The sequence below is a fragment of the Heptranchias perlo genome, chromosome 3, assembly GCF_035084215.1.
Source record: "Heptranchias perlo isolate sHepPer1 chromosome 3, sHepPer1.hap1, whole genome shotgun sequence".
In the NCBI taxonomy this organism is placed as follows: Eukaryota; Metazoa; Chordata; class Chondrichthyes; order Hexanchiformes; family Hexanchidae; genus Heptranchias; species Heptranchias perlo.
In genome coordinates, this window is record NC_090327.1 from 60,707,148 (window position 1) to 60,722,586 (window position 15,439).

General features: G+C 39.7%; 1 protein-coding gene across 2 annotated transcripts in view; it reads right to left on the reverse strand.

The window, feature by feature from the left end:
• prkdc (protein kinase, DNA-activated, catalytic subunit) overlaps positions 1-15,439 on the reverse strand; it is a 253,759-nt gene that overhangs the window by 184,302 nt on the left and 54,018 nt on the right. For both annotated transcript variants that reach the window (XM_067979911.1, XM_067979910.1), the window contains exons 24-31: positions 13,776-13,939; positions 12,505-12,651; positions 10,962-11,069; positions 9,910-10,136; positions 6,870-6,964; positions 3,688-3,787; positions 1,656-1,789; positions 706-960 (exon numbers count right to left, since the gene is read on the reverse strand). In XM_067979911.1, the coding sequence (XP_067836012.1) occupies positions 706-960; positions 1,656-1,789; positions 3,688-3,787; positions 6,870-6,964; positions 9,910-10,136; positions 10,962-11,069; positions 12,505-12,651; positions 13,776-13,939 (1,230 nt within the window). The remainder of the gene's footprint in view (positions 1-705; positions 961-1,655; positions 1,790-3,687; positions 3,788-6,869; positions 6,965-9,909; positions 10,137-10,961; positions 11,070-12,504; positions 12,652-13,775; positions 13,940-15,439) is intronic.

Consider the following 15,439-nt stretch of genomic DNA (forward strand, 5'->3'; position numbering starts at 1 on the left):
CTTCTTTGATCAAGCTCTCCAAACATCTCCTCCTTTGGCTCAGTGACCATTTTCATCTATTACGCTCCTGTGAAGCGTCTTTGGACATTTTCCTATGTTAAACATGCTATGTAAATATTAAGTTGATGTTTTTGCCATGTTCACACTGGTACTATTCCCTCCTTCCTCAATTCATAACAACACTATTCTTCCCAGCCCTCCACTAGTTCATACCAGCAGTCATTCCCCTCCTTCCCACAAAGTTCATACTGGCATTCTTCTCCTCTTCCTCCCCCCACACCCCCCTACCCCTGATCATCTTAATTCACACTGTCCCTCTTTTCCCCCGCTTCTCTCCTCCCAGTCATCCCATGATTCATCCTTCACTGCCACGTTCAACCTAATGCTGATGTTATATGCTGTGGCTGGGAATTCTTGATCTTGCAATAGTTTTGTCTGAGGGGCAAGTTGGACACTGCAACAGGACAATTTTCACAGATTCCAGGAATAAAAACATAGTTGTGATTTTCCCTGAAGACAACAGAATTAGTGGAGAATGACAAAATGGAAAATGCTGGAAAAACACAGCAAGTTCAATATCTGAAACAAGAGCTAGATTAAATATTCAGATGTAGGCCTTCACATGATGAGCACAAAAATATTTTAATTATCCAATAAAGCAAATTGCAAATTGTACATTGAATGCAAAAATGCATAGACACTCACCCAGAAGTTCATTGGGTTTGACCATATGCAGCCCTATGAATGTATTGTAACAGTCTAGAGCGGCCAGTAACATATCCATCCACTGCAGCGTAGCTCTTACACTGAAGGGCTCTCGTAGATCATTAAGTGTGGGATGTAAAATGATTCCTGAACATTTGTCATGGTCATTGCCAGCACCCTCAAATTTATTAACCAGAAATGAAGCATCTTTCTTCTTTAGAATTTCATCCAACCAAGATGATGGTGTTTTGTTTCCTAAAAGCAAATACCGGTTACAATTTATTCTTCAAGTCACATAACAACGTGAAACAGTAATGGAAAATCTGACAGCACAATGGTACTGTGGAGTGCCAATGCACAATGCCACGACCAATGGGATGCAGGTTTGATTCCCCACCATGTTGAGTTTGCAGTATTAGCTGCATTGTTTTGAGAGGCACTGAGTGGGAACAAGGCACCTGGAAGAGACCAGGAACAGAAAACTTGGGGGGGGGCGGCGGGAGGGAGGGCATTCTTTGTGCTTCCTGGTAGCCAGCACAGCACGTTAGCAGGTCACCAACCTGCCATCTCAGCCATGGTTCATGAATGACCAAAGAGACCAGTGAAGCTTCTGTGAGAAAAGAGAGAGATTGATACTTTTTAAAAAGAAACTTCTGAGTGTAATAGAAAAGCTTAAAGAGTTCTTTCAGTTGAATTAATCTATCCTGGAAGGCCCTGAAACTAAATGAAGTGAAATTGAAAAACAGTAGTAAGGAAAAATGTTGTACTTAGTAAATTAGCTGTATAACTGGCAGTAATGTTGCAGCAATATTTCATTAATGTGTCAAAGTTACATGTAACTTGAATATTTTCTGTTATTTTTCTAAAAAAGAAAATGCAGAGGTAAAAGAAATTAAAGGCATATTTATTATAAAACAATGTAAGTTTTTCTTTTTAAAAATAAAACACACCTGGCAAAAGGGGAACTAACTCATAAAACAGTTCCATACATTTGTGTCGACACTCTGTTTGGGGTCGTCCACATTGAGCCAACAGCCACATAACAACGTCTTTTAAACACACTGAATGATCAGAGGAAAATCCCCTATGGAAAGAAAATGTAAAATATATAAAGAACATATAGTAAAGTCACAATTCTATCAATATTTTTTTTTATATACATACCTGTTCACAGTCCTTAGTATAGATATCAGAGACACTTATACAAATTTATGCCATGAGCAATTTTTGTTTCTAGATTATTCCAGTCACAGGGTTTAGGCTTTAGAAATTTCTCAGTCCTTGAATTTGCAAAGCTCGTTTTACACCAAGACAAAAAAACAATTTTCTCATGGGTACTGCTTTTCATTTTATTCTCTTTCTATCTCGTGCACAGTTCTACAATTGAGAAGACATTCAGGCGACCTGCTATAAGGCTCTTATCTATAATCTCCTTGAACGAGGTGGTTGGAGCTACATATGCGTGAATTTCTAACCCAATTTTACCCCTCTTCCTGTGGGCAAATGCCTGGTCTCTAATCAACATCTCACCAATTTGTATCTGGGATACTGCAATCTGCAGGTCAACTTCACTCGGCAACAACACACTGAAATGTCAAGATAACATTGCCTTGTCACATGTATAACTTCACAAAAAGAACAGTTTCTATCACAGCACATTCTGTGCAGAGTTTTCAGTAGGTTTTGTGGCTTCTCTGAATAAGATGGCCAATTTAGATGCAATTTTAAGTTGTGGACCTGTGACCATTAGCAATTGTTAAAAGACTGTTCTAATTCCTTTCACTTGTAGCCAGAAGAGAGTTTCATCTGGTTATTCTGGGAATGGAGTTGAATCTTGGTTGCAGAGTGCAAAGGATTACGTCTACACGACTGTGCTATCCAGCCAATGATTTAAGGACTAGCACACAGGTTTCCTGGATATCTTAGCAAGTTTATTCAGTGTATAGCTGAGTCATACAGACCAGGAAGGTTACCAGGTTTGACTCCCTTCCCCCATCTACCAAGTTAGCCACCTCAACCAAGGCTGTGGTGGGGACAATATGGTGCAGAAGAGATTCCAGGGATGAGGGACTTTAGTTACGTGGACAGACTGGAGAAGCTGGGGTTGTTCTCCTTGGAACAGAGAAGGTTGAGGGGAGATTTGATAGAGGTATTCAAAATCATGAAGGGTCTAGACAGAGTAGAGAGAAACTGTTCCCATTGGCGGAAGGGTCAAGAACCAGAGGACATAGATTTAAGGTGATTGGCAAAAGAACCAAAGCTGACATGAGGAAAATCTTCTTTACACAGCGAGTGGTTAGTATCCAGAATGCACTGCCTAAGTGGGTGATAGAGGCAGATTCAATCATGGCCTTCAAAAGGGAACTGGATAAGTACTTGAAAGGAAAAAAATTGCAGGGCTACAGGGATAGGGCTGGGGAGTGGGGCTAGCTGGATTGCTGTTGCATAGAGCCGGCACGGACTCGAAAGGCCTCCTTCCGTGCTGTAAGCTTTCTATGATTGTATTCCATGATTCTAATACATTTGGGCTCAGTGCTTTTGGGTTAGGGAAAGGGGCAAATTGACCAGGGTTCATAATCCTGATGACCTTCTTGGAAAGACATGTGTGGATGAAGAGCCTTGGCAAGGTTTTACTATGTTAAAGGTTGTTATTGAAAACAAAATTGGTTTTAGTTATGATGCCATCCAGTCGAATATCCTGGTGAAATTCACCATTAAGGTTGACACAGGAATAGTGATCACTTGAATGGAGTGCTGGAGGATGTCTGGCACCCATGGACCTGGTCACCAGCAAGAAATCAACACTATTTTTGGGAACGGCAGGGGGGTGGGTGGGAAAGAGAAGGGACAAAAAAAATCTGACCTAATAAATTTAAAAACAAGGGAAAAAAAATATTATTCCACGTGCAATGGACTACTTTTGGCAACATGCACAACCATTTTTGCAAAAGCTAAAAAGTTCACAATGAACAATACACAAACCTGGGCACACGCCTTTTGACAGGTTTATTCAAAGCAGCAGCTTTCTGTTTGATAATCCGTTTCAGATGATCAATAGCATCACTGCACTGCTGAACTGTACCTAGAGGGAAATTAACATTTGTTTTGATTAGTAACAATTTATTATAAAATAAAGGACAATTCTGATCAATATGAATTTCAGGGATTTCAATTATGCTTAAATGGAATTAAGCCATTTTCCCCCGATTCACAGCAAAGGTGTTCAAGTTGCATAAAGTAAAATAATACAACATAATTGTATTACGTGACCTCCTAATAGCAGCAACAAAGTGGCAGAATGTATTAATTCAGAGATTGGAGAGGTTTGTAGCAAAAACAGAGTTGTTTTAATGGGAGACTTTAATTTTCATATAGATTGGGAAGAGCAGAGTAGCTCAAGTCAGAAAGTTAGCGAATTTCTTGAGCGCATTAGAGACAGTTTTCTGTAGCAATATGTGCTAGAACCAATAAGACGGCAAGCCATACTAGATTTAGTAATAAGTAATGAGCCAAACTTAGTTAAGAATCTAACAGTAAGGGAACATTTATCTAACAGTGATCATATGATCAAATTCAATGTTAAGTTTCTCCTTTTCAAACCTAACAGTTACGAAGATTCTAGATTTTGGTGAGACTAACTTTAATGGGATGAGACAGAGACTGACAGCAGCAAACTGGTCAAAACTGTTATCGGGTAAAACTACAGATAAACAGTGGGAGGTGTTCTAAAAATAATTTAGCTTAATACAGGACCAGTATATACCCCTAAGGGGAGAGAGCTCTACTTACCAAATAAAACAGCCATGGTCGACAAAGAGGTGAGAAATAACACAAAACATATAAAAGTGCAAAGAATAGTGTAGATCCAGGGGGCTGGGAGAGATATAAAGAACAGCAAAGGAAGACAAAAAGATAGTAAGAGCTGCAAAAAAGGAATACGAAAAGAAACTTTCAAGGAATATCAAGATTAACACAAAGTTTTTACAATTATATTAGAAGAAAAAGGGTAGTCAAGGGCAATGTGGGCCCTTAAAAAGCAGATGAGGGTAATATTGCAAATGAAAATATGGAAATGGCAGACTTGTTGAATAATTACTTTGTGTTAGTCATCACAGTAGAGGAAGGAAGATAATATACCTGACATTCCAGGGAAACTAAATGAATCAAGGACTGGAACTCACTAAAGTTAATGTAGGCAAAAAAAAATTAGAAAAAATAATAGCATTAAAGACTGACAAATCCCCAGGAACTTAAGGTTTCCACCCAAGGGTTTTAAAGGAAGTACTTGAGAAAATTGCAGATGCTTTAGCCATAATCTTCCAAAGCTCTCTTGATTTAGGAATTGTTCCTTTAGATTGGAAAACTGCAAGTGTAACTCCATTATTTAAGAAAGGTGAGAGAGAGAAACCACAAAATTATAGACCTGTTAGCCTAACATCTGTTGTGGGGAAGTTATTGGAATGTATAATTAAGGACAAAGTGACTGAGCATTTAGAGAAATTTGAGCTGATTAGAGGGGGCCAACATGGATTTGTAATGGGCAGGTCATATCTAACGAACCAATTTGAATTTTTTTTGAGGAAGTAACTGAAGTAGTAGACAGGGTAATGTCTATGGATGTAGTTTATATGGACTTCCAGAAGGCATTCAATAAGGTTCCACATAAGAGACTGTTAGCTAAAAATGAAAGCTCGTGGAATTGAAGGCAAATTATTGACCTGGTTGGGAGATTAGTTAGGCAGTAGAAGACAGAGAGTAGGGATAACGGGTGTGTACTCGAATTGGAAGGGAGTGACTAGTGGTGTCCCACAAGGGTCTGTGCTGGGGCCTCAACTATTCACTGTATTTATTAATGACTTAGATAACACAATAGAGTGCCACATATCCAAGTTTGCCAATGACACCAAGATTGGTGGCATAGTATGTAGTGTAGACGGGAGCATAAAATTACAAAGAGACATTGATAGATTAAGTGAATGGATAAAACTGGCAGGTGGATTTCAACGCAGGAAAGTACGAGGTCATCTATTTTGGACCAAAAAAAGGATAGATCAGAGTATTTTTTAAATGGTGAAAAGCTAGGAACAGTGCAGGTCCAAAGAGATTTAGGGGTCCATGTACACAGATCACTAAAATGTAGTAGTCAGGTACAAAAAATAACCAAAAAGGCTAATGGAATGTTTGCCTTTATAACTAGAGGGCTAGAATATTAAAGGGGAAGAAGTTTTGCTACAGCTTTACAAAGCCCTGGTTAGACCACATCTGGAGTACTGTGTACAGTTCTGGGCACCGCACCTTAGAAAGGATATATTGGCCTTGGAAGGAGTGCCGCGCAGATTCACCAGAATGTTACCAGGACTCCAAGGGTTAAATTACGAGATTACATAAACTAGGCTTGAGTTCCATGGAATATAGAAGGTTAAGGGGTGATTTGATTTAGGTTTTTAGGATTTTGAAAGGAATTGATAGGGTAGAGAGAAACTTTTTCTAGTAGTGGGGGAGTCTAGCACAGGGGGACATAACCTTCAAATCAAAGCCAAGCCATTCAGGAGAGAAGTTAGGAAAAACTTCTTCACACAAGGGTGGTAGAAGTGTGGAACCCTCTCCCACAGAAAACAGTAGATGCTAACTCAATTAATAATTTTAAATCTGAGATCAATAGATTTTTTTTTTCTAGCCAAGAGACCAAAGGGGTATGAAGCCAAGGTGGGTGGATGGAGTTAGGACTGAGATCAGCCATGATCTCACAGGCTCGAGGGGCTGAATGGCCTTACTCCTGGTTCCTATAAACCACTTCAACCATTACAGATAAATAAAACCCAATAGTTTAGTGGAAATATACAGATGTTTTTTTTAAAGTTGACACTTCAGTTTTACAGATACTTTATTAGGACATGTTGACCTTCCCCAGGATGCATAATTCTAGGGAAAAAATGTCTCATGTGCTGAAGTCACTTTTGAAGTATTGCTGAGGTGACAAGTTAGTATTCATGGATAACGGAGGGACAGACAAATAGGCAGACACAGTCAACACATAAATCCACTTCCTTCCAGCAGAAGGGTGTCAAGGTTAAATTAAGACAGTCAACAATGCCTTAAAAATGATAATACTTTAGCATGGCTGCATACAAGATAAATTACAGCTGACATGACAAAGAACTTACCCAATGATTTATCATCTGCATGTGCTAGAGCAAGACTTTCCATATATACAACCAGTACTTCAAAGACAAACTGGTCAACCAAGGCACTTTCTTCCCTAGAAAAATAGAAAGGTGCCACTGCTGGTAATTACCAAATAAAATAAATCCTGAGCTTATTCACCCATCAGAGTGTCAGATGGCTCGGTTTAGGTAAATGATGTTTAGAAGTGTACTTTGCTCAGGAAAATGAATCCCCCCATCGCATGCGCTGAATAATCAACTCTTGCTACTAATCTGTGCATCATATGCAAGTATGCTGCTATCTACTACAACAATAACTTGCGCTTATCTAGCACCATTAACATAGAAAACATCCCAATACATCTTGCAGGAAGAGGGAGAAGATAAATAAAACAGATAAAGAAACAGACATTAAGGAATAGTGAGAGTTGGAAGGATGACCAACAGCTTGTTTGAAAAGATGTGTTTGAGAAGGTTTTTAAAGATGGAGAACACAGTTGAGGGGTTTAGGGTGTAAATTCAAGACAGAGTACAGTTGAGGCAGCTGATTCACCAATGATGGGATGAAGGGAGATTGGGTGCACAAAGGCCAGAGCTGGAGAACCAAAGAAGGTCCAAGATGGTTCAGGAGATTGCAGAGATAGCGTGGGGCAAGGCTGTAGAGGGATTTTCAATTCAATGCATTGGGGAACAAGGTGCCAAAGTAGGTCAGCGATTATAGGGGAGATGGATGAGCAGGACTGAGTGCAGTACAGTATGGATAGCTGAATTTTGGCAAATTGGACTTTGTGAAGGATGGAGAATAGAAGATACTAGAAAAAACTAATCTAGAGGTGACAAAAGCTTGGATAAGGCCTTCAGCAGCAGTCGGGCTGAGGTAAGGGTGGAGGCGGCAGCAAATAACACTTGAGGATAGGGCATGGGAATTTGAAGTTCATCTCTGGGTCGAACAGGATATCAAGGTTCCACGTGGTCTGATTCATTCTGAGCGAGTGGCTAGAGAGGAGATGGAGTCAGTGATGAGGGAGTAGAGTTTATGATGATGGCTGAGAAAATGATGGCTTCAGTCCTCCCAATATTCATTTGGAGGAAATTTGGCACAATTTGATGTTTGGCAGGCAATCTAACAGCACGCAGGTGGTCATGGGGTCAAGGGAAGCGATGGAGAAGTAGAGCTGAATGTCATCAGCATACACATGGAAGCTCACTCTCCTTGGAGATGATGGCATTAAAGGGCAGCATATAAATAAGGAAGACGAAATCTAGAGTAGATTTCTAGGGGACTCCAGAGGTGACTGTGTGGGGCTGAAAGAGAAACCATTGCTGGAGATGTGCTGGCTGCATTTGAACAAGCAGGAATGGAGCTACACCAGCGTAGTCCTATGGAATTGGAAAACAGTCAGAGGCAATGGAGGAGGATGGCATGGCTGAGGAGGGCAAGGAAGGAGGACGAATCAGTTATAGAGGATGCCATCTGTGACTTTGGGAAGAATGGTCTTGATACTATGGGCAAGGACTGAAGAGATTCGAACCTTTGGAAAGATGACCATGGAGCCGGAAGGTAATAACACATTCAAAGTTCAGAGAGAGAGAGTGAGAGAGAGAGAGAGAGAGAGACACACAAATGGGATGGTATTCGAGAAGACAGATAGGTCAAGGTGGATTTTTTGGGGAGCAGGTGATAATAGCGGTTTTGAAAGACGGACGGTGCCTGAGCATAAAGGAGTCATTAATAATGTAAGGAAGCATGGGATCAGGGGGATAATTGAGTGATCAAAAGTGCGTGGAGAGGAGAGCAATAAATGGGTTGCTTGGAAGAGATAAGCTTAGAAAGGGGAGGGCAGGTCAGGGTAGAGGGAAGAGAAACTGTAAAGTGATAAGGATTCAGAACTAGACTGGAGAGGAATCGGTGGCAGGGTAGAGAAGAGCAAGCAAAAGGAAGTGTCAGAAACAGCTGCACGGATGGTCTAAATCTTAGAGACAAAGAAATAGCCGCGAGCTCTTCACACTTGGTATTGGAGGTGAGCGTTAAGGGGGAGGGGAAAGTGGTTTGAGCAGGCAGTTTATCATAGAGAAATGGGGCTGTGGGTAGAGCTAGCCACCCACGGTGATCCTGGATAGTAGGAGGATTTGGTTGAGGAGAGAGAGAAACAGACACGTGGTCATGCCAAACCACGATTTCAAATGACTAGACCAGTTGTGCATCAGTTGTGGTCGGGTTTACAGCCCTGTGACTTAAGGGTGTGTACTGGGGGATGGAAGAGAGTGAGGTGCTAAAAGCACAACTAATAACATTTGCCTGAAAGCACACACTCAGCCTCAGTCCTCTAACATAATTGCACTACAAATGAATGCAGATGAAAGAAGAGGGAGATGCACTTTCTTTGAAAATCTATAGTTACAAAATTTAGAAGAGTAAGATACTAGTTTTTTAAAAAATGCTTAATACCAAATTTGGAGCTTTCAATCTTAGAATATTTACAGAAATTTTTTGGTGCTTTGCTCAAATTTTTAACACTGAAAGCATCTAACAATCTGTCGAATCATTTCACAAGCAGTTTAAAGAATGACAGTTTTAAAATAGATTTTTCAATACAGGTGTTTGCAGTACTCACTATACACGAAGAATAAAAGCCACCTGGTCATTAGTATTTCAACAAAGGTAAAGACTTTAAAATTAACTAAGTTTTCAGACTGTGAATAATGAACAGCAATTTCATACAATTTGTTTTTCAATTGTGAAATGATAAGTTTTCTACAAATTAAGAAAATGATAGGTGAGTGTATCTCAATCTATTTTGTTTTTGTAGAGGACTAAAGATGTTGATAAACGCTCCAAACAATTTGATTTTAATTAGCACTTGTTAAAGTTTATGCAAAATGATTTTCAATGTAAGTCATAGAATACTCCCATATGCAGTTACCTTACAGAAATTTTTCAACTCTGCTTCGAGATACAATACATTGCTGAGGATTTGATTTTGGTCAAGATCTGAAACTATCTAGATTATAATAAATGTAAGGTCCCAAATTGGCCTACCTGAATTCTCTGTATAAGCTGTTAAAGGCAAGTGCTGCCCCCAGTCGCTTGAAAGTATTGGGATGAAGAGCAAGGCTATAGAGTCTCTTGAAGAGTGATTTTGTATTTACTGGACTCTTCTGCTGCTGCTGTGGGGTTGTCTGTTTTATGGACCACTTGAGGAACTCTTGAACACAGTGCCCACAAAAGTCTCTCAGAGTACTGTCCACTGGATCCACAATGCCATCCTAACAAAATTAGGTATTTTTTCTTAAGCTTTCAAAACAAAATCAACACTGAACTACACCACAATCTGTTTTAGGACAAAGCATTGTCCAGTGAATGTAAACCATGATTCCCACATCACTGGCAGAAAAATGCAACACAACTTAACACATTTCTGGTCAAGTAATTCCATTTAATTTGTCTGTTTACAAAGTTTTTGGTCTCCTGGCTTTTATAAGCAAAAATATTTCAGTCCTATGTAGGCCAAAACAGATGTTTACAATCACTTTGTTTAGTTCTGTGTCCCATACTCTCTAGCATTAAATTAAGATCAGTTCTGCCCACTGTGATTCAGCATCGACAATCAAAGCTTTAAAAAGATCATCCATTTCTTAGTTACTTTTCCTCCTCTTCAGTATTTAAAAATCTTTGGAAATTTTAAGAAGGAATTCATTATTTGCCAGTGCCTTAACAAGTAATAAATGAACTTGGAAATTTATTTCAGTACTTTCCATCCCTTATAAAAGAAATGTTTAGTAGACAACACTATCAACAGTTAAATACAGAAAGGCAAAAAGGAAAGCTGCAAATGATAGAAACTTGAAATAAACATCTGAAATTTTTAAACTGTCATTTATCTAACATCACTGAATTGTCTGATTCATTTCTGGTCATGTAATTCCATTTAATTTGTCTGTTTACAAAGTTTCTGGTCTCCTAGCTTTTATAAGCAAAAATACTTCAGTTCTATGTAGGTCAAAACAGATGTTTACAATCACTTTGTTTATAGGGAATTAAAGATCGTTTTGAGGGTCCAAATGCTAAGAACATAAGTGAACAATTGTTACCAGAATAGCTTCCAGCATCGCCACTGTATCCCGACTTTCAAATTTCCTGTTGTTAGTGAACCAGTGGATAAGCTGCATAACAAGTGGTTCAAACAACTGACTGGTTACCTACATATAATTAAAACACACAAAAGGGTTATTTTATTAAGGCTCATTCTCTGCATAAACCTAATATAGTGTGGATCTGTCCAGAACAATCTCAATAACATGTCATCTACTCAGGGTATATGCAATACACATAAGGAAAGAAGAAAAAGGAGCCCACTCCTCCCTGCAGACCCCGTACAAGTTGTATCATCATGGATTCTCTCCAGCTTTTTAACCACAGAGTGAATTACCACATGCAAATCTTCAGAGTTGCTACAATTGAGAAATTCTTCCATACCCCTGAAGGAAAACTCCAGTATGCCAATGAAACATTTATTCAATTCTATTTATATTCCACAGATGAAATTTCAGTGGTCCAAATACTGATGCGCATACTTGATTATTTAAAATCCTATTTTACAGGATACTGATAATACTGTTGCAATTAGACCAAAGAAAGTGCCATGGGGTGCTGGAATCTGGTAGTATTGGGTCTGGGATTAGTGAAAGGAAAGCTTCAGGCATCTGGAAATAATGGGAGTGGAATATTGGGAATATGGTGGGGGTGCTGGGATTTGCAGTGGTTGGAGGGTGGTCTGGGTGTGTGGGAGCACTGACATGGGGTGCCGAGGTGTGGAGTATTGGGAGTGAAACAGTTGAGTGTGGGTTGGGCATACTCAAAAGGGAGGCACCTGGGGTCCAGCAGCAGTAGTTGATGTGCCGGGTCTGAGAACATTGGGAAAGAAGGTGTCTGGTGTGGAACTATTGGCAGAGAACTGCTGGGGTCTACGATCATTAATAGGGGGTTTCAGGATATGGGAGTGGGTCGGTGGTCGAATGGTGTGGGGGTACAGGGTAGGGAGTGCATGGATTGTCTGGGAGGATTGAGCAAAGAGGTTTTGGGGTGCAAGAGCATTGGGGAAAGCAGGGTCTGGATCTGGTGGGGGTGGGTGGCATGCATGAGAATGAAGGCTGCATCGACCCCCTACCCCTCAGCACTTATGGAACAGCACCGGGCTGGGAACCCCACATTAGATGTTTAAAGTCTACTGTGCAGATATACTGAATTTGCCAACTGTATTAGTAGACTAAGCATTTTAAACAAGAAACACAGCTCCTAGAGCTTTGGGGGAAGGGGGTGGGGGGGCTGGAAGAGAATTAGAAGCATCAGGGTTCTGGACCAGCAAGGGGTCTAATGTTTAAACAGACCTCAGGCTGGTGGCGCAGTAGTATCCTACCCTGGAGTCACAAATCGGGAGGACTCGGAGGTAAGAATAATAAATAGGCAAGTTTAAACAAGAGACAGAAAAAGCATGACAGGAAGAGTGTTACACTTATATTAAAAGTATATGAGTTATGCATAGATTTTTACCTACTATAGATTGAACTTCAATTAAAACAAGTTAATAAATAATCCATCAATGTACTCTTACATTCAGGCCCATAGCTTTCTTACCTTATCCACATCACAAGCGAGACGGAGTAAGACTGGATACATGTGTTTGTTCAGCTTGTACATTGTTTCTTGCTGTCCATCAGGGATCTGGGATCCTTTTCCCAGCATATAAGCAACTACACTATGCAGCAATTCACAAGCTGCAACCTGCAGGATTTATTATTTATAAAAAAAAGTTTTAACATATTGGAAACATGAAGAAATGTTTTAAAGTTTAGCAAGCATCATAAAGTGATACATTTCGGTAAGAAGAACAAGGAGAGGCAATATAAACTAGAGGGCACAATTCTAAAAGGGGTACAGGAACAGAGAGATCTGGGGCTATATGTGCACAAATCACTGAAGGTGGTAGGGCAGGTTGAGAAAGTGGTTAAAAAAGTATATGGGATCCTGGGTTTTATAAATAGAGGCATAGAGTACAAAAGCAAGGAAGTCATGATGAACCTTTATAGAACACTGGTTCGACCACAACTGAAGTATTGTGTCCAGATCTGGGCACCATACTTCAGGAAAGATGTGAAGGCCTTAGAGAGGGTGCAGAAGAGATTTAATAGAATGATTCCAGAGATGAGGGACTTTAAGATACGTGGATAGACTGGAGAAGCTGGGATTGTTCTCCTTGGAACAGAGAAGGTTGAGAGGAGATTTGATAGAGGTATTTAAAAATCACAAAGGGTCTAGACAGAGTAGAGAGAGAGAAACTGTACCCATCGGGGAAAGGGCGGGGCAGTGGGACTAGCTGGATTGCTTTTGCATAGAGCCGGCACAGACTTGATGGGTCGAATGGCCTCTTTCTGTGCTGTAACCGCTCCAAGAATTTTTTTTTGCCAAATCAAGAGATCTGTAACTATGGAGTGGCTACATAAGAATACCTTGCCTGAGACAACACTCCCCAAACATGTTCTCAGTGCTTCATTTTCAATTTATGAATCAGAAAGTAAGCTTACTGCACCCAAAAAGTTAGGAAGAAATTCATAAAACAGACTTTAATAGGAATAAAATGTAAAAGCTAAAAATCTATCTACATTATAAATGGTTAACTAATGCAGCATTTTATACTCAAGTACACGTTGGAAGAAACACAGATAATTATTGGTCGACACAGCATAGGAACTATTGAGAAAGTGACATAGCACTTATGTAGAGGATATGCTGCAAGAGACCTATGGAAGCGGAATGCACTGTAACATGACAGGCTCTCCTTCCAGTAGGAATATCACATCTAACCAGGAGCAAAGTATAAAATGTGGATGGAGAGAATGGTGGCTTACCTTTGTCTGTCGGTCACTGGCAGAAAGCGCTAGTTCAGAGATGTTCGGTAGGAATGAATCCAAATATATCACAGGTTTCATGTCTGCAAATGGTACTGCAAAACTCAGTGGCCTCTCTGCCACCCATGCAACACACTTCTTCATCATTTCCTCAGAAGAAGCAGCTGTATGATTCAAGTGGGACTACATAAGCATTTCTTGAAATCTTTATGCAATACTGTATTTTAAGTAACTTCTTAAAAGAAAATTGAGAATAATATATTTCAAAATGACAAGTCTTCAGTAAAGGAACTACGCTATTAATGTGGGCTAAGGTCTCTCTGACTTTTAAGGAATTACTTCAATGCTTACACTTAACACTTTCCAGCAACAGAATCCATTTTGTAAACCTTTTACAAAATTACATAGTAATTGCAACATGGAAACAAGCTATTCAATCTAACAAGTCAGTGTTGGAGATTATCCTCCACATAAATAGTAGTCCTAATCCCCTATGTCTGCCCTGTTCTCATATACCTATATTCTCCTTTCCTTCACAAAATGAAGTATTACCTACCAAGGGTCTCTTCATTCTCATTCTTCGAATGAAATTCAGCTTCTACAAATAGTAACTATCGAGTCATCCAACAGACCTCCATACTTGTATGAAGCATTGCCTTCCAATGGTCACAATGAACACTTCATTGAGTTTGGAGTAGGCTACACACTTCTAAAATAATGTAACATCAGTCCACAATATACCAAGAGTTGTATCTGAGAAAAATCTAACAATCCTTGCAGATCTTAAAAAGTCAGTTACCGGCATCAACTAGGAGCCAAAGGAAATCCTGACTGGGAAAGATTCACACAAGCCACATGGCCTCAACTGACCAATATTGAAGGTGCAAACAAAAAAAATTTATCTGCATTAATCATTAAACTAAAACCCTTTTGAATAATTAAAATAAACTCTGCAGAACAACAAGAAACAAATACCAATTAAACAGACTAAGGACTTTATCCTGTGTGCAAAGGAAAGATAAAGGTCTGCTGCCATCAACACGAATGGCTCAGAGTGAGGGTGTACACACAGTGGAGAAGAGCCCCTGACCAAGATGCTCCATGCATAGTACAGGTGTCTTAAAAGGGCCACATCCTAGGTTTAATCCACCGTTGGTTGGAGACATGTTTATGCTGAATGAATGAAGAGTTCATTTCCAAAAATTAAACTTACGACAGTAACAAATAATGAGGTATATGATGAAAGATGGGATACCTAGAATCCTAACTTCAATCAGTCTAATTAAACCAATTTCTTAAAAAGAATTACTTGAACTTTAAAAAATTTGTGAGCACGAGTTGTATGGGCATCAAATTTTGAGGGTCATGCACCACTTCTGGCCAAGAGAGGTTGGAAACCTGCTCCCAGGAATTCCTGTGTTATTCAGTAACTGGCCCTATGAAGTGAATAAGAACGGGAAATTAGTCACTCACTAACATTCCCTTCCTTACTAGGGGAAGCACACGGCATCCGGTTGGCACATCCTCACGTTTAGTGCATGAGGAGACACAGGGACAAAGCTTTGCTTCACTGTCAAATCAGAAATTTAAACAATTATTAAGATGTATGGGTTGTTTAAGTGAATCAAGAAAAGAACAATTTAAGTAGCTTACTTAGAATGAAC